Source organism: Cyprinus carpio, chromosome B7 (assembly GCF_018340385.1).
Source record: "Cyprinus carpio isolate SPL01 chromosome B7, ASM1834038v1, whole genome shotgun sequence".
NCBI lineage: Eukaryota > Metazoa > Chordata > Actinopteri > Cypriniformes > Cyprinidae > Cyprinus > Cyprinus carpio.
Window position 1 is genome coordinate 23,614,916 of NC_056603.1, and position 19,808 is coordinate 23,634,723.

General features: G+C 36.4%; 1 protein-coding gene across 1 annotated transcript in view; it reads left to right on the forward strand.

The window, feature by feature from the left end:
• The first annotated feature begins 558 nt into the window (after nucleotides 1–558).
• The window catches only part of ptprn2 (protein tyrosine phosphatase receptor type N2), a 234,138-nt gene continuing 214,888 nt past the window's right edge, over nucleotides 559–19,808 (forward strand). The window contains exon 1 of the mRNA XM_042728037.1: nucleotides 559–856. Coding sequence (XP_042583971.1) covers nucleotides 778–856 — 79 coding nt within the window. The 5' untranslated portion in view covers nucleotides 559–777. The remainder of the gene's footprint in view (nucleotides 857–19,808) is intronic.

A 19,808-nucleotide genomic window follows, 5' to 3' on the forward strand; every position in this document is an offset into this window, starting at 1 on the left:
AACCTTTTAGCGCGAGCGCAACGTAGATAACCCTTCCTCAACCGCGTCTGTCTGAAGAAGTGCAGTCCATCGCTGTAAACGAAATACACCTGACCGTATAGAAGTCTTAAAACACACACCTTTTTTTCTTTTTAAATTAAACTTAAACACAGTCAAAGTGCAGTTAGGACTACAATAATACACATGAAAATATAAAAAACACACACAAAAATACTAAATATGAATACAAAATACACGTATAGCCAGAGGGATGGGCTAAACATCATGTAAATATGTTAAAGGACTTAAAAATGGAGACAGTTTTAATTACTTTCTTATTATGCAAATAAAAAACTGTCTTAACATAAATTTGAATTTCTTTTTCAAGAACCAAAAATAAAGCTTTACAGTACTTGTACACTACTGTACTTATACTTACACTTTTACTTGAGGGGATTGTAGTGAAACCAAATAAAACATGTTCTATGCACAAAGAAAAAGTGGAGTCAATGTTATCAATTATAAATCTAGTCAAATCTTCCCAGTCTTAAAACACGCACGTGGAGAAAACGCACGTAGCTCGTGACGTCATCGGCCGAGGCGGGGCGCTGACCGTGGTGCTGAACGCGCCTCGCGCCTCTCAGAGTTGAGTACAGGACACTGGGTACCAGAGCTTCACTCATCACACTAACCTCCATCTCAGTCGCCTCTGACCTACTTCCACTCTAATCACATCACCCCCGAAACGCGAGAGCCGCTATGCCGAATTAACGAGAGCTGTTAGGGCTCGACGGGAGGATGGCTTGTGTGCGCGCGCTGCTCCTCGCCTTGCTGTCTGTCCACGCGCTTACCGCTGCATCCGCGGACAGGAGACTCGGTAAGTTAGTTCAACACGACGCCCCAGCAAGCGTGTGATGTCTGTCGCTCTTACCTTTAGAAATAAGCCAACTTGTGTTTGTGTATGTGTGTTTTCCTCGAGTGCAATAATGAGGTTAATCACAACAGCGGGTTGGCGCGCAGAGCTTGATGGGTTTTTTTATGCAAATTAGCGGTTCGTTTATAAACGTGTCCACATAAAGTCCATCACCCTTAAGTTGTGAGGTTTTTCAGCCCATTAGTGATTTGATTCTGGGTCACATGTACCTCAGTCAACATCCTTGTTGTTCCTGGAGCAATTTCCCCATCACCCAAACAGATTTCAGGGGTAGGATATGAAGGGATCATAAACTATCAATTTATCATTTACTTACTGCACTCTCAAAAAATAAAGGGTTTATGGTAGTACTTTAAAGGCACATAATACTATTCAAAGGTATCAGTATGCACCTATTACTGGATGCATGTTTCTTTTTTAAGGGTGTGTTCACACCTCTCTTGGTTCGACTGAATCAAACTCAAGTTCGTTTCCCCCCTTGGTATGGATCTTTTGGGCAGGTTCGAATTCAGCAATCGCACTCGGGTGCGGACCAACAACCATACCAGGACCCAGCTGAGGTGGACTCAGTCCGCTTCCAAACGAACTCTGGTATGGTTGAATGGATGAACCAATGAATGGATGACCTTAGCACACATGTGGTTTTGTTAACAATTTCTGGTTCATTTGCAAAAAGGGCAGTGTGAAAGCGAGAAAAAACAAAACAAACAAAAAAAACATTGATTTGGTCCGGACCAAAGCAACTGACCTACTGGAGTTTCCTTGTGTGAATACATCCAAAGTTACTGTCCCAGTGATGAGATGAAGGTACAGTTTTTGCACATTTCTGTGTGCAGTGTGTTTTAGTGGTAGATAGTGATAGCTGGAACTATGGTAGGACTGTTGTTCAGGACAATCAAAATCTGCGGATCCAGTAACATGTTCTGGTCCTCAATAGGAGAAAAGGGTTCATATCTGTGTTTTAGGACAGTTACCTCGGAGCCTTGTTTCCATGAGCATGCAGAGCGCATAGGGTCGCTAGACAAATGAGAGATAGTTCTAGTGCTCCTCAGTGACAGTGGATTACATAATTGCGTTACGGTTCGTTAAAGCATCTTGGCAGGCTTCATCTTTCAAAGGCACAGGCCGAGAGCGAGAGCCAGCCTCAGCTGGGAAGGACCCGGCTCGAGCTTAAACACGCTTCATGAACCGATGCATTCACACATGGATAGTGAGGGAGGTTTGATCATTGAAGACATGAATGACTGCAAACTTTATTAAAGACTGGAGCCTTCAAAGACTTGGACTGGTTTGTCGGTGACAATTCCAAAACATGCCATGTGCATCAAAATCTGGTTCTAGGTCAGAGCTGTGGCGTAGTGGGAAGTGCGTGTGCTCACTAGAATGCAGGTTTAAATCTAGCTTGTGTCATGTTAAGATCGCATTCCCAGTCTCTCCCTCTCACCAGGCAGTCTTTTTATGGACTTATTCACTTGATCATGTGGATATGTTTTAGTTATTTTGTGAGCATTTTAAATATTCTGTCAGGATTGATTTATATTACATTCGTTACTCTGAGAGTTGAATTCATTGTTTGCAATCTAAAAGCCAAATCACACTAGGCTTGTAATGCTGATTCTGAAGTTTTTTTCTAGAATGCACAATGTGTTACTTAATGATTTGCAAACACTCAGCTGGTTTTGCACAGGATCAATGTTGTTAAGTAAGCTGTGGTTGGAAAACAATGCATCATGGGAAGGGTGTTTAGAAGCAGGCAATCTCTGTGGCTGGCATATGAGGTTGGCAAAGGCTGGGATGAGCGAGTTCTGTGAAGCCCTGATGAATAGAGCAGTTAAGCATCTCCAAACAGTCTGTTGGAGGCTTATATATCACTGCATTCAGACTGATTCTGGGTCACAAATTTCTCCATCTTTCAGTTTTTTTAACATTCTGCATGAAAATATCTGGTAACACCATAAAGCCTGATGAAGCCTGTATTTCAAATGAATTGTAAGGATATTCTTAATTCATTATTATACATTCTATATATATTAGGGCTGTCAAATGATTAATCACGATTAATCACATCCAAAATAAAAGTTTTGTTTACATAATATATGTGTGTATACTGTGTATATTTATTATGTATATATAAATACACACACATGCATGTATATATTTAAGAAGAATATGTTTATGTTTATATATTAAATATATTTATATATAATATAAAATATAAGAATATAAATATAGAAATGTATATACATGTAAATATTTTCTAAATATATAATTTATGTGTGTGTATTTATATATACATAATAAATATACCCTGTACACATACATATATTATGTAAACAAAACTTTTATTTTGGATGTGATTAATCGTGATTAATCATTTGACAGCCCTAATATATATATATATATATATATATATATATATATATATTGTATGTGTAATTAAAAACAACATTAGAATTGTTGTTTTGGCAGCTAACGAATAAGTTTAGGATGAAGCACAAAATGACTATAAAAACTAAGACAGAAATAAAAAATAAACCTAAAATGTCATATTTAAAAAGAACAAAAAGAACTATAATGTTTTAAAACTTAAGTGGATATAATATGGTGTACGTTGTGTTTGTTTGAATCATCATACACTTAAATGTCATAACATACTGTTATAATTATTTCCAGTGGCATGGACACAGTGTGCAATGCTGGATATTTGGACAGGAATTATAGATTCCGGAGACAGAAACGGAGTGAGTCAGACTTGTCCTGTGAGAGATGCAAATGGTCAGAGGTTCAGAATTTTTTATTCTTAGGGTTTTGTTATAGTCTAAAGTGGTGGTTGAACTCACAATCAGTGTGTGTTTATGTACACACAGAAGCACATTGTTATTTTTAATAAGTCCCTTTGTGTATTATGTTTACATCGTCTAATGAACATGATATAGGAGATGGTAATTTCCCTGCATCCTCTTCAGCAGCTCCATGAACTTCCTGTGAGGAGATGGGGAGCGTGGGAGATGCTGCTCATCTCAAATGTACAGGAAGCAGCAGAGATTCAAACTGAGCTATTTTAACAGAACAGATTATTTATGGGTCACTTAAAATCTCTGATGGTTCCTGTACATTTGAGGTGAACAATATCACCCACTCCTGACACATCCAGCTCAAGATGATAGAAGAGCTGGCATTTTCAAATACAAATGACTGGCAGTATTCTTCTCTACTGTCACGTAAAGGAATATTCCAGTTCAGTACAAGTTATGCTCTATCGGTGGCATTTTTGGTAGCTTTTTTTTTTTTTTTACTCGTCCCTCTTCTTTAAAAATAGATCAAATCTGGGTTATTGTAACTTAAATTGGAAGTGAATTGGGCCAGTTTGTAAACATTCCAGTACTCACAATTTCATTGGTGTAGGCACAAAATGTAAAAATTATGCATGCTAACATTTTCACTGTAAAAAAGTTTGTAATTTTAACAGTAAGACTAGAAATCGATGATAAATACCCGTTCATTGGTTAACAGTACATTCCATTATTATATACACTGTACAGTGAAATCTGTAATAGATCTATCAGGACATTTCATGATTTATACAGTAAAATACTGTTAAATGTACAGTTTTTGGAAATAAAAAGCACAAGTCATCGTATAATTTACAACAAAAAATGTAAATTAGCATTCTAAGAATTCTCTTTGTGATGCTTTACAATTGATGTTTTTTAATTAAAAATGTTTTCTGCTTATTTTTTTTCTTTTCAGTTTATGTACAGTAGGGTTTTATGTTACAATTTATGTTGGTAAATGAATGTTTATTACATTACCTTAATGTCATGTGTTTTACAATCATGGTATTTTGTTTTTTGTGTGTATGACACTGTGCACATAGCTTGCGAAAAGGCCACTTATGATGAACTTTGATTCTTCTTTGTGATTTGTCTTACTCTGTACCACTTGTGTTATTAGGGCCGTTGTCAGTAGCCTATATGTTAAGGGATCAAAACAGAGTTTAGTAGCATTGTGGTTGTGCAAATTCAACAGAAAAGGGCTGGTGATTTTTTGTTTTGTTTTGTTTTCAGCTGTAAAATGTAGTTGTTCTGTATAAAAAAAAGATAGAGAAAGTGAGAGTGAAAATATTAAAGGGATAGTTTTCAAAAATGAAAATTTGATGTTTATCTGCTTACCTCCAGGGCATCCAAGATGTAGGTGACTTTGTTTCTTCATTAGAACACAAACGGAGATTTTTAACTCAAACCGTTGCAGTCTGTCAGTCCTATAATGTGAGTAGGTGGGAATCATGGCTTTGAGAATCATAAAACATACACAAACAAACACAGACTTATAAGTGCATTACTCCCACCTATCTCTCAAATGGACCATTGACACTCCCAGTTGAGATTGTATTACAAAGACACTTGAGGGAGTTGTGTTCAACCAACTCCCTATGTTTCCTATGTTTCTATACCTCTTGGACAGCAACCAATCTAGCTTCAAAAGTGGCCACTCAACTGAGACTGCCCTGCTCTCGGTTACTGAAGCCTTGCGACTGGCGAGAGCAGCTTCCAAATCCTCAGTACTCAACTTGCTGGATATGTCTGCTGCTTTTGACACAGTTAACCACCAGATTCTCCTGTCCACCCTCAGAAAGATGATCATCTCTGGAACCGCACTCCTGTGGTTTAAGTCCTACCTCTCAGGTAGGTCCTTCAGGGTGTCTTGGAGGGGTGAGGTTTATAAGTTACAACTTCTTGCTACTGGGGTTCCTCAAGGCTCAGTGCTTGGACCACTTCTCTTCTCCATCTACATGACGTCATTAGAATCTGTCATTCAGAAGCATGGCTTTTCTTATCACTGCTATGCTGATGACACTCAACTCTACTTCTCATTCCAACCAGATAATTTGACGGTAGCTGCTCGCATTGTAGCCTGTCTGAGAGACATTTCTAGCTGGATGAAGGACCATCACCTTCAGCTCAACCTTGCTAAGACAGAACTGCTTGTGTTTCCAGCTAACCCAGCGTTTCATCACAGCTGCTCTATACAGCTGGGTTTGTCAACCATAACTCCTTCCAGGACAGCCAGAAACCTAGGAGTTGTGATTGATCATCAGTTATGCTTCACAGATCATATTGCTACAACGGCCCGGTCCTGCAGATTTGCCTTATACAACATTAGGAAGATCAGGCCCTTCCTATCAGAGCAGGCCATAGAACTCCTTGTTCAAACTCTTGTTCTCTCCAGACTGGACTATTGAAATGCTCTCTTGGTGGGCCTTCCTGCATGTTCTATCAAGCCTCTGCAACTGATCTAGAATGCAGCAGCGAGAGTGGTCTTCAGTGAGCCAAAAAAAGCTCACGTTACTCCTCTCCTCATCAGGTTACACTGGCTACCAGTAGCTGCTCACATCAAATTCAAGGTACTGATGCTTGCCTACAAGACAACCACTGGTGCTGCACCAATATACCTAAACTCACTAGTTCAAACTTATGTGCCCTCCAGAAGCTTGCATTCTGAAAGTGAACGGTGCCTTGTGGCGCCATCCCAAAGAGGTTCAAAATCACTCTTACGGACCTTTTCCTGGACTGTGCCCAGCTGGTGGAATGACCTCCCTATCTCAATTCGAACAGCAGACTCTTTACTCATCTTCAAAAAACATCTAAAGACATCTTTTTCGCCAGCACTTGACCAACTAATACTAGCACTTACCTTTTCTTTTCTTTTCTTTTCTTTACTTTCTTTTATTTTCTTTTCTTGAAAAACAAAAAACAAAAAACAAAAACAAAAAACATAGCTATGTGTTCTGTGCTAGACTAACTGAGACTTGTCATGGCACTTGTATACTGTTGTTGTTCTCTCGCTGGTCTGATTGTTTCTATTGTTCTCAGTTGTAAGTTGCTTTGGATAAAAGCGTCTGCTAAATGATAAAATGTAAATGTAAATGTAGATAGAGTGTCAATGGTCCATTTGAGAGATAGGTGGCGGTAATTAGGTCTGTGCAATTTGGGGAAAATATCTAATTGCAATTTTTTTGAACGATATAGCAAATTCCAATTTCGCACTTGCAATTTGATGTGCAATTTTAATTTAGCAAAGTCAAGTTTCATCTTAATATTGTCAGTAGTGTGCAGCACAGTATGGGTATCTTTACCCTGCTGATAAAAAACAAAAAACAAATTAATAGAAAGCATCACAGAAATTCTTATGGTTTCCATTAAAACAATTACAAAATTCCTTTTTGTAGTGTGTTTTGGGCATTATTATTCCAATAGGAATTACTGTTGTTCTATTGTTATCTGCCAGATTACATCTCACCAGTAGAATCTATCAAATACCAGTAGACACCATTATAGTTTACATTAAAGCCAATATAATTCCCATTTTAACCCTTAATTCCATTAAATTTTCTGTTGTGTTTTGGGAGGGTCTCAATTGTTTTTTCAGCAGGGAATATTATAATGGTATTACTACTTTTACTTTTTTAATTAATTACTGAATTTCACAGGAAAGATTAGTTTATTTTGTGTAAATAAAGAACTGTATTACTTCAGTCAATTATTAAAGTAGGCCTATTACATTAGTAACATAAGCTGATTTATTTATTTTCAAGTATTTGTGATTTTAAGAAAAAGTGGAACATTTGCTGAATGTTTCATTTCATCCAAGTGAAATTAGCAAAGCAGTTAAGTTTAAGTGGCAAGTTTTAACGTCTCCTCCATGAGACGCGGCAGAGAGGAGCGAGTATGAGAAGCATTCAGAGAGACAGGGTTTGTGAGCGGTCTTCTGAATTGGGAATAGCAAACATGCATTATAAACTTCTTTCAAATTAGAATCTGTTGGTGAGATAAAATGTGCAAGATAACATTCATGCACATATAAAAACATCTTAAGAATGTATCTTTTATTCTCCAGTACTGAAAACAGAACCGATAAGGGAGCTCTTGATATGTGTTGTGACACAGCTCTTGCAAATTAAGGTTACCTTTTTTGTTTGGTGTCTGTCATTTCAAAGCCAGAATAATCTCATATTACATAGCTAAGTTTTTGTTTAGTATTAATTTGCCTAACTATTGATCTGACCCTGTAGATAAATTTTTTTTGTTTGTTTGTTTGTTTGTTTTTAATGGTGGGGGTTTACACAGTTGGCTAGAGCAGTGCTGATTGGGGAGAACAGAGGTGCGCTCACTCTATTGGTTAGTAATACTGCCACTCAAGGCTGGAAGTCATGCATTTGCTCTGGAACAGAGTAATGTTGTGTCCACATCGCAGGCTTTGCGATTAGCAAACTGCAACATCTAAAGATTGTGATTGCGATTAGAATCCAATTCATTGCACAGCCCTAGCGGTAACGCACTTTATAAGTCTGCGATCCGGCGTAAAGCAATAAGAAGAATAAGAAGACGCATCACATGCAGGCTAAAGAAGAAGACATGAATGCACTCAGTACAGTTCAGACATTGCGGTGATAATCAGAGGTAAAAAACTATATAAATACTGCTCAGTTTCTTGCACAGACCGATGGTTTTGTGTCTTTACACACCAATGTATCATAATGAGCCACAGGGTTTAATTTAGTTTTGTTTGTGTATGTTTTGACTCTCAAAGCAGTGATTCCCATCCACTTACATTATAGGACTGACAGACTGCAACGGTTTGAATTAAAAATCAGTTTGTGTTTTACTGAAGAAACAAAGTTACCTACATCTTGGATGCCCTGGGGTAAGCAGATAAACATCAGATTTTCATTTCCGGGTGAACTATCCCTTTAAGGTATCAAAGTATAAAAAATGTAAGTAAAATAAAGTAAAAATATTAAAATTGCTTAAATATAACACTTAAAACCTTTAACCAACCATAAAAATGAGAGGAACACATTTACAGCTCAAGTAATATGTTTTATCAGATAAATTGTGCTTTTCTTAATCTATAATCCTACACTTCACATTTCTACTATCTTGTAAAAACTGGGACCACTTATTTCCTTTGTAAGTGCCTCACTGTAACCTCAATTTTTGCTTTTTTATTATTATTAATATAATTATTATTATTATTTTTTAAGAATACAAGGGACAAAATAATTTTTGTACTGTCATTTGTGCTTAGCTTATCAGGAATATTGTTAACACTTTATTTTAAGGTCCAATTCTCGTTATTAACAAACCAATAACTATGATTTTTGCCTCAATAAACTCCTAATTCGCTGCTTATTAATAGGTAGTAAGGAAGTTGTTCAGTTTAGGTATTGATTAGGGATGTAGAATATGGTCATGCAGAATATGTGTTTTATTGAACAGCCAGGCATGCTAATAAGCAAGTAGTATTACAAGAATATTCCTTTAATGTTTGGATAATATACCCTGACCTCATGGTCAGAGTCAGCTTGAAGCTACTATATATCTAGGCTACTGTAAGTCAGAATAACCCCATTTAAACATACATAGATAAATGGACAAAGTTTAAGATAGACATGACAGCCGGTCATTTATCTCAGTCAGTTTGTATTAAATAAATCATTATCTACCTCTGTCTCCATACCTCATCTAAGCCATTCACTGAGGTCTGTTTAAGAGAGAAATTATTTCTGTGAGCCCTGTGAGGCTTCTCAGGGACTTTAATAAAGCTGCTGTCAGGCAGGTTAGAAGAAAAGAGATGGTATGATCAAATGCGGACAGCCTGGCTGAATTTTGCAGCCTGGGTCTCATCAGGGTTATCTAATGGAGAGGCCCATGGGCGACATTATGGCAATTGACATAATATTGAAAATGCTGTCATTGTTTTCTCACCCTCATGTCCTTCCAAATCTGTATGACTTTTTTTTGTGGAATGCAAAAGATATAAAAAAAAAAAAATATATATATATATATATATATATACTATTAATAACTGATATATATATATATATATATATATATATATATATATATATATATATATATATATATACCAGTTATAAATAGTGTTACAAAGAAGAAAGAAAGTCATATAATTTGAAAACAGTGTGAGTGTGAGTAAATTAGCAATTAGGTATGTCTATTTTTGTTGGCTGTTTCTCAATGAAACTCTCATGAGAACCTCATGAAGTTCCGAGTGTCACAACTAATCATCTCAGTGTGAAATCTGATAGTTTCTGAAGCAGTGCCTGAGCTGAATGTGTCTGTCAGCCCTGTCCTGTTTTTGCTAGATGAGCTTTTGTATCTGCGTGTGGCCTTGTCATCTGTCTTTGTTGGAGTGTGAGATGGAGAGAAAGTCCTCCTTTCTGCTTATGTGTGCAGACACAAGCTGTTATCGGTGAGTGTATCCCAGCATCCTTTTAGCACCCTGCAGTGTCTGGCATTCTGGCACACACAGGTAACGCAGACTGCAATTATAATACACTAAGTAGTATGTGTATGTGTGTGTGTCTGCTTTTCTCATATATCATCTGTGGCATAAATATCCATTTTACTGATTGTGTAAATAATCAGTGACTTTTTAAATCTTGGCAAATTACTCAGATCTCATCCATCATGTGATGGCGTCACCCCACCTGCTGCTATTTCAAGAATGTGCTCTGTGTAACCAGACTCTTTCAACTGCCATAGTGTCTTTTCCTTATACACATCTAAGCTGGGGTAGATAGCATATTTAATTTTTTGTGAATGAAAATAATGTGAGTTTTGTGTGTGTGTGTGAGGTAAACGGGAACCATGCTGTGAGGGATAGAAGTACATTGCATGCAATAGATTGTACTGTTAAGTAACATTTTGTTCAACCGATTAAACATCTTTCCGGAAAAAAAAATTCAGTACACAAACTGTAAAGATTACAAATCTGTCCCTCACATCCTTGTTTTCATCCATGGTAAACCTGCCTAAGGTTTATTAATCTGAATGTTGGGGATTCCCTTAAATGTCTACTTTGGTTAAAAATGAGTTCACACAACTTCTTATCAAGATAAGTAGCCCAGAGCAGACTTTCACATTTGAAAGGGCATTAAGAAAAGGTCAAATCATAACTGATGGCAATGGCCAGTGTTTACAGTCAGGAAACACATCCATATATTCAGTTTATTAATGGAGAAACTCCCTGTGGACAGCAGGTGAACAGACTGTGATGTATTTTCAGTCTTCATGTATTCCTAGAGATCCATCATGCTTGCTTAAACAAAACTGTGCAATGATGTGAATAAGTATTATGTAAATTCTTAAATTATTTCCCTAATGACCTAGATGTGGACATGTTTATCACAATCCTTTCCAACACAGCAGATGCAGTTTCACACATCAGGCTATGAGATATTTTGTATTCACTCCAGAAGTTTCCTGATCTTTCATAAAGTTTATTTTGCAGTTCAACTCAACATACATATATTTGTAGAAGGAAAGTAATAAAAACCACAAGCACAAAACAGTGTCTCATGCATCACAGCCCAATGCCCAGATAGACAACAATTTCTTAAACCTAAGTCTGGCTGTGCATTTTATTTCATTTCTAATCCAGGCCAGCTATATACAAATATATAGGTCTGGGAGGGCTCGAGCCCCTGTCCCTTTAATCGCCAATACTATAGTGCCCTTTCGGCCCGTTCTGTGCCCCCGGACCGCGATTTCTACCGAGGGGGGCCATGATTGTGCCTTAGCAATGCACACACTGCATACACAAATACATTTTACATAGGGAGAATCTTGAGTAATATTTGGGTTCAGTACAAGTTAAGCTCAGTTGACAGCACTTGTGTCATAATGTTAATAATCAAAACAAACAAAAAAATCGATTGAGCTTAACTTGTATTGAATCCAGCATAGGCCAACTGACAAGATATTGCAATTGATTAAATCCTTTCCTACTTCTCTCAAATACACGTACGGCACGTACAACAAACCGGTCCTGAAACACTCTCACCTCTGTCTGACAGTTAGTTTTGGTATTTGGGCAGAGCGAGTGGTCTCACATGTCCTTAATGATCAGCGCTCATGTCTGAGCATGTGAATTGACTTGTCTAATTAAAATAGCAGTTCTCTCTCTCACACATTCCCTTCATTGAGTGTCACTCGTCTCTCTCTCTTGGGTTTTGACAGTCTGTCATGTGAGTACTTGTGTCCATGGGCATTTTGTCTCCCTAGAGAAATAGCTCTGGCTTACTCCAAAATAAGAGGAAAATCTCTAACTCCCTGTCTGTTGTCTTCTATTAGCCATTTTCTTTCCTCTCTCTCTCTCTCTCTCTCTCTCTCTCTCTGTATACATCTAAATCATTCAGCAGGACAGAGGGAAAGGTCACACTGTCTATTCCTGATTCCCATAGTCCCACAATGTCTCTCACATCTTTAATTCATACTGATAGGTTGATGCCTGGTGCCCCCTAGTGGGAAACTGCTTTCAGCTGAACCCACCTGACAGGGTCTTTCCTTCACCTGACACATGGTTCAACAAAACATTTATAGATTTAGTCTTGATTGAATGTAGGAATGCATGAATTGTTTAAAAGTAGTGACATTTGAGGATAAGTCTAATGTTTTTCAGGTTTCACGCCCATCCTGAAAAAATGCAATGCTTTGCGTAAATTCCCACTAACAGCTATTTAATCAGTTTCAATTCCCTGTAGAGAATTATGCTTATTATGTTTATTGGTTTCAGTTACCAAGGAAATATCCATGTGCTATTGTTTTTATGTTGTTTTGTTCTTTTAAGATCGCTTTGCTTGCTCTTGGGTCACAATGAAATGTGTTTTCAGGACTTCTTGAGAAATACATGACTAAAGAAAAAAGCATATATTTAAAGAACCTTGTTCTGACTAGTGGTGGAAGAAATATTAATAAAGTAATATTAATTAACTACATGTACTTACTACTGTATATGGTTAGGGTTAGGATTAGGGTTTGGCTTAGGGGTTACTTGTATGTAATCATGCATAAATTATTGTTATTATAATAAGTAAGTACATGTTACGTCTAACAAGGACACCTTAAAATAAATTGTTACCAAAACTGCTTACTTTTGTATGTACTTAGGCATCAAAAAGTAGAAATACTTATTTATTTAGACTATTGTTCTTTGCGCTTTTGTAGAGTGTTTAGGTTTTTAATATTCTGCTGCAGTTGTCATCAGTGATGGATCCTGGTTCAGGGTGGCAGTGCTTTCTCCCCTACACTGCTCCTACACATGCAGTCAACATCTTAAAAAACAAAACAAGAATCAAATTTGAGCAGTTTTCTGAGGAATAAAATGGAATCCTTAAGTCTCTGCAAGAACTCCTGTCACCGGTTCCATCAGTAACCCATAATAGCCCATAAAGTCTTGGAGGCAAACTATTTATCTATGAAGTAGGATATTTTTAGAACCTTCAGGTTTGTAAAAACCCCCAATGATGTTGAGTACTTTATTATTGTCCACCATCACCATTAATTCTTTCAAGTCAAGATAGTTGGATAGGTAACCCTTGCTATGCCTCTGACAATGCTGACATAACAGCAGTTTCAGTGGGTAAACCATAGTGTTCATAAACTTTATTATATTCTGTCCTCTTTTACACTGAGAGGGAGGGCCAAATTGAACATAATGTATGTGGGTGTGAGAAGATTACCTATATGTGAAGAGTTTTCACAACAGTAAGATTGTCTTAATCATCCCTTTTAAATGGCTTGATATATTACAAATTAAGCAAAAAGCTTTCATTTATTAAAGTATTTTCATCCAAATATTTATGACTTATTTACTAGGCATCCAGTGTTATTTTGAACAGATTGTTGGCTTATAGCAAACCTTTTAGTAAGAAAAGTCTTTAAGAAACAATAAACATTATATTATTAAATAAAACAATTATGTTATGGTCAACATATATATACTATCATGCTCATCATCATGCTCATCTTTTTTTCTGTGACTATTTTCCCCTTTCAGAGAAAACAAGCATGGCTGGTTTATTAAAAGTGTTATTGAAAGGATTTTTTTTTTAACCTTCACCTTCAATGAGGTGGCTTTTTAATGAGACTCAGTGAGCACAAAACTCTCCTGTTTAAGATGCGCTATTAATTTACACTCGGGTCATGTACCCTGTCTGTGTGGCAGAGTATGCAGCTGAAAACAACACTGCTTCTTTTCCATTCCACTCTCATTTCCCCTTCTCTCTCTCTCTCTCTCACACACACACTCTCTCTCTCGCTCTCTACAGCCCCTTCCATTCGCTTTACCTCTCTTTTCTTGATTTGCCTCTTTGGTTTACCTGCCAAAAGCCCGTTTAGCAAGGTACACCAAGGGACAGTGTGAATCTGAAAACAAGCCAACATAAGTTTGAAGGAATAGAGAGTTGTGTCCTTGACATATATAACGATTGATGGTAATTGGAGGAGAAGATACTGTCACTGTCAGGATTTTTTTTTTTTTTTTTTTTAGTGGAAAAGCAACATTTAATGAATTAAAAAAAAGTAACATATCAATTCATAAATTAAACAAATGTTTTGCATCATGCCTAACAATACCCTTTAGCCGTGACTTGTTCAGAGTAAAGCATGGCCTCTGACACCTTGTCGCTTACATAAAGTAATTATTTGGACTCTTAGTTTAACTAAGGTGTTTTTTAAGGGTACTGCCCGATGATAAAAATATAAAAAAATAAAAATATTATAATAAAAATAAAAATTGTTGCACGTTTTTTTTTTTCCTGAAAGAAACTGACCTCCATGTGCCTTTATTATTTTTTTCTCATATCTTTCTCTACTAATATTGAAGAAAAGGAGCCATAGACCTGCTTCAAAATTAATTTCAATTAAGAATCAGTTAAGATATACAATACCCATGACCATTTCAATGGAATAAAGCCAATGAAAACACATTTCTTACAGCCATTAAGCACTGGAGGCGTATAAGGACACTGCAACTTGCATTATAAAAAATCTCTCCCCAATGCAATTACTGTAGAGTTATTTTTGAAGTGTGAGTGTTATAAACATTACAGTGCCATTTAATCCAGATCCAGAGTCCATCTCTGAATGGGTCTGTAGAAGTGAGTGTCTGAATGGGGGCAGTGATTGTCTCTGTGGCATGGAGAATACTGAAGAGGAGGTGCTAGAGGTCAGGAAAATTCATCGGCCGATTTTGAAATGCATCCTCAGGATGAAGTGACCCTGAAAGATGACAGGTCTGTTTCTGTGCTTGTTGATGGAATAAAACATCTAGACACTTTCCTGAACTATATGAGACATTTTAGCACATTTAAAGTGATATAACATTTCTGAGAAAGAGTTTATGAATTATATTGGTTATCTACCTCAGTAGCTCCTTATATCTGACCCTAATCCAAGGCATAGCACTGAATAAAGAAATTTGTATGAAACAAACTAAAACCCAAAGAGTTACTTTTAAATGCTTTTGGTTAAAAAATAAATCCATATAATTCCAAAGGATCCATAAACCACTGCTTGTCTGAAGCTCGTTAGCTGAGAATGACTTTATGCTTAACACTTAAAGAATGTAAAAAAATAATAGAGTGGGTAATTTTATATTTTAAATAAAAAATAAAAATGTATTTTAATCAAATATGTTTAGGATAAAGTCTCATTATTTTAGCTATCACACAAATATGTCCATTAGGTTTAGACTTTTATTATCATATATGAGCATGAATCATGTCTGGAAGTATTTGTTAGTACTTCATACAGTAAGTAATAGAATGATTTTTATTTATTTATTTATTCATTTGCAATAAAATGGTATTAGGAACATATAGTCACAACACTGTCATAAATATAGCAGCCTATACAATGTTCTATATTTATAATATAGCTTTTTGATAACTGTAATTAAGGCTGTTTGTTGTTGAATGTCATAATTATACCTTATTTTGAGAATAACAAAATGTGTAATAATATAGCAGTTAGTTCAATTTACATCCTTATTAATGTTGTGTACAGTAATACCGGGACAAAAATGATTAAACAAGTCCAATCATAAGTGAATAGAGTCCCCTACCCTCCATGGATCATAGTGAATTAATAATTCAGAATCCAGGTCACTTGGCACTGGTTATTTTTAACCTCACCAAAAGCCATTTTCCCACCACATGTAGTTAAGGCGGTAGAATTAATAGCGTTTTTAGCCAGGTGTCATGCATATAAACTGTTATTTAACATAAAAGATGTTGGATATCCATAAAAGACAGGAATCTAAGTGTGTATAAATTTCCCAGCCTGAATAAAACACTAATGCACGCCATCATCGCTCAGTATACAGGTCTACAGGTTTGCTTTAATCACCATAGAGGGCTTCGCATTCACTGCTGTTGTTGTGCATCCTCACAGACTGAACCTCTGGGGAAATGAGGCACTGTGTGAGTGGTGGGAGGGTTAAAATGGATTCCTCATAAAGATGTCAGCCTGTAGGCTTCAGTCAAAGCATCTTGCTGTGGGAGGGGTGAAGAGTCAGATGTTCTCAGCACCTGGTGTGTTTCCTTTGGCTCGGAGTAAGAAGGAAATTTTCATCAGACACAAGCAAAAATGTAATCTGTGCTAGAGTGTTGCTTGCTAGTCAAAGAAAACTGTAGAATTAAATAAATGTTTACATTTTATTTTTTCTTTCTATGTGACACTGTACTAGTGCATTTGGCATCCGAGGGTTTCTCATCTCCATTGAAATGTGTTTTATGAATGCTTTAAATCAACAAGCTCCTTCTAAATTACTGCTGAGTGAAACCGTTATGTCTAAAAGCATGTTTTTTTAAGACAGAAGTAAAAATTCAATTTTTCCCCCTTAGAGAAATTGATTTTTAATGATAACTTTTAAACCTTTAAGAAAAAACCTACTGTGAGCTGCAAAGTTGTTAATCGATGGCATATGCTTTTGTTGAAGCCAACAGTTTTCATTATTTTAAAATTTTTAAAATAATGAACCATTACCATGATTCTGCAAAAAAAAAAAAAAAAAAAGCTCTCTTGCATACTTTTTTTGATTTACCATTTTTGTTATTGCCCTAGTAAAAAAAAAACTTACTGATATAAAAATTATAATTAAACTTTGTTTGGAGTGCTACTTGTGCACAATACCCATTTCTTAATATTAGGTCTAAAATGTGTTTTACTGTCACTATTGATGAGGATTATATCATCTTTGAATAATATCAGTCTTTAAAAGCAAAATATTTAAAATGTAGTTGCAATAGTTCCACTTTAGCACAATCAAATAAGCTTAAGTATATCTTTAGTTGGACTTCAGTACTACTTCCACACAATCAAAGTGCATTAAGTACAAAATTTGTTGTTCCAAGTGAGCAGACTTTAAGTATACTAGTTTAGTATATTATTAAAGTTACAACAGCAAGGTATTTTTATTAACTCTTTCCCCACCATTGACGAGTTATCTCCTCATTTAGAAGACAACACTTCCCCGCCAAAGAGTTTTTAAGTTTTTTTTTCGTGTTTTCACTGTTATACACTCAGGGCGCTATTACACATCTTCTGAACGAGTACAAAACCTCCCGAAAAAAAACCACACATGAACAGGAGGGAAAAACTAGCGATTTCTTATGTAAACAGATGCATATGATAAATAATGCGATCATCAGCAATAGACAGCATATAAATGAAGTAGTTTTTGATAAAAATTTGATTTTCTCACCTTTTTGCTCAAAATTATACATTTTTATTAAACCTATCTATATTCAAGTGTTGATAAAAAATATTCATACAGCAAAATATACTGTAGGCCATCAAATTTTAGTGAAAATCATCAAAATCGCTGGTGGTGGCTGGCAACTTTTTTCAAAAATGCTGGCGGGGAAAGAGTTAAGTATGTAAATATGTAAATATATTTGTATTATACTTAGCATGAAATAAATGTATTTCAAATACATTTTAGTATTAGTATTAGTATTTAGTATTAGTTTTTTTCACTAGGGTCAGAGATTTCCTTATATTTCCTTATATATGTTGTCTAATTGACCTGCTCAATTATTTATTCATTTAAGTATTATTATTAATGCATATATCTAAATTAATGTTGTTTGTGTGTGTTTATTATTTCTGTTAATCAGGGGCACTGTGGGGTGGGGGGGAGACATGGTTGGGGTTGAAGGTTAGGGTGATTCCAATGGCCTGGTGAGTGTGAGGGGGCCCGCAACACAATTTTTACCAAGGGGGACCAATACATCGACTAGTGAAGATGACCTAGGGCTTCAATATTAATAATACAAAAATATTGTGCTAGGCCAATTGATTTGTAATGGTCTGGGCAATTTTTACATTTTAAGCTTTAATTATGTTATAATAATGTGATCATTTTGTCAGGGTTAATATTCTAATATTTTACTTTGTTTTTTAAATACTGGTAAAAAAAAATGTATAGCCTGAATGCACTGTAAGGCGCTTTGGATAAATTTAATATTCTAATAATGTTCACAAAAACAATTATCTCATATATTGTCTTCTCATTATACAGTATTGCCGGTAACAATGACTAACAATCTTAAAACGTGTTTTTTTTAGACTGAACCATGGTAGTCTATCACTGAAGTGTTTCTCTTTAGTGTGCTGTGCCACGGGAGCCTCTTGTCTACCCTACAGTGAAAAAATAGACTTCAGCTATTACTCTTTAATTATGTTTCCTTTTAATCAACCTCAGGAGCCAACAAGCACAGGCTGGCCAGGGTGCGCAGACACTCTTCAGAGATAACAAATTGTTTTGTCGACCTGATTTAGGAACTAGCGGCAGGCAGAACGCGTTTTATCCAGACAGACGTTGGAGTGAGGAACGGGGATAATTAATATGGAATGCTGATGAGAATTCTGACAAGTTCTAATAAAAGAGGCAGAGTGCTTTGATAAGACTTGAGTGCCCAGGAGTAATTACAGAGCTTTAAACAGTGTGTAGAGTAGAGTTTAGTGGGGGACTGTCTTCATGTTTAATAGAGACAGAATCTTCACTTGACCCTCCCTCCGCCATTGACAGGCGATTTATTACAGCCAGCTTTCTGATTCAGCATGCCAATATCAGCACTCCGCTGCATGGCTAATGTATTTTAGCAAGATTTTCTGAGTAGATATGAGGTCTTTTGCAGACTTTATTTTGCTCTAGTTTGTTGATTCTTTTTGGTTATTTTATGAATTATGACAGTAATGACAGCTGTGAGGGCATACAGACAGGGACAGAGAGAGACAGATAATAAAGCAAATGTGTGGGTTATAAAGTGATCTCAGAGGCTTGAAAAAGGAGAAAAAATGAAACATTTCTCTACTGTGAACGACGTAATAAATGTATGTGGTAATGAAAAAGGGAAAGGCAAAATGAGAGCTCTGATTCTCGCTCTCTCTCTTCCTTTCAGGGACATTTGTCTTTCCCTTGTGCTTTATCAAAGGGCAGCTGTTAAAGAGTCCCTTTGCCATGTGCACACACACACACATACACACTGGCTTGTGTACAAAGCTCTGTAATCTTTCCTCTTGTCACCTAAGAGCTCCCTTTCAGTCTTATCTCCATGGAGACGGCAAACTGTTTTGTGTCACAGTTTGTGTTCTGGTTGGTTCAGCCTCAGCAGTCTGTGTGTAATCTAATCCTGCCTCATCTCTCTAGAGCTGATGTCCACAATAATTACATGAACTTTTGTTATTTCCTTTATGTATCCACTAGAGGTTGACCGATGTATTGGTTTTGCCAATTAATCGGCACCGATTGTTGATTGCTGGAACTGCTGGATATCGGTTATCGGCAAAAATCCATGCTGATAGTTTTCCGGGTTGCGTCCATTGCTGGAGTGGTTGAGAAGGGTCTGCTGTCAATATACAGTGGGAGAGCGCCATCTAGTGGTTGAAATCACTGACAGCATGTGCTGTTCGTTTAGACACACGATACTGCATGCTGAACAGAACGGGAAACTTCAGATGCAGATTTAAATGCAGCTGACAGAAAATCCTGCCACGCCATTCACATAGTTTACCATTAAATTAAA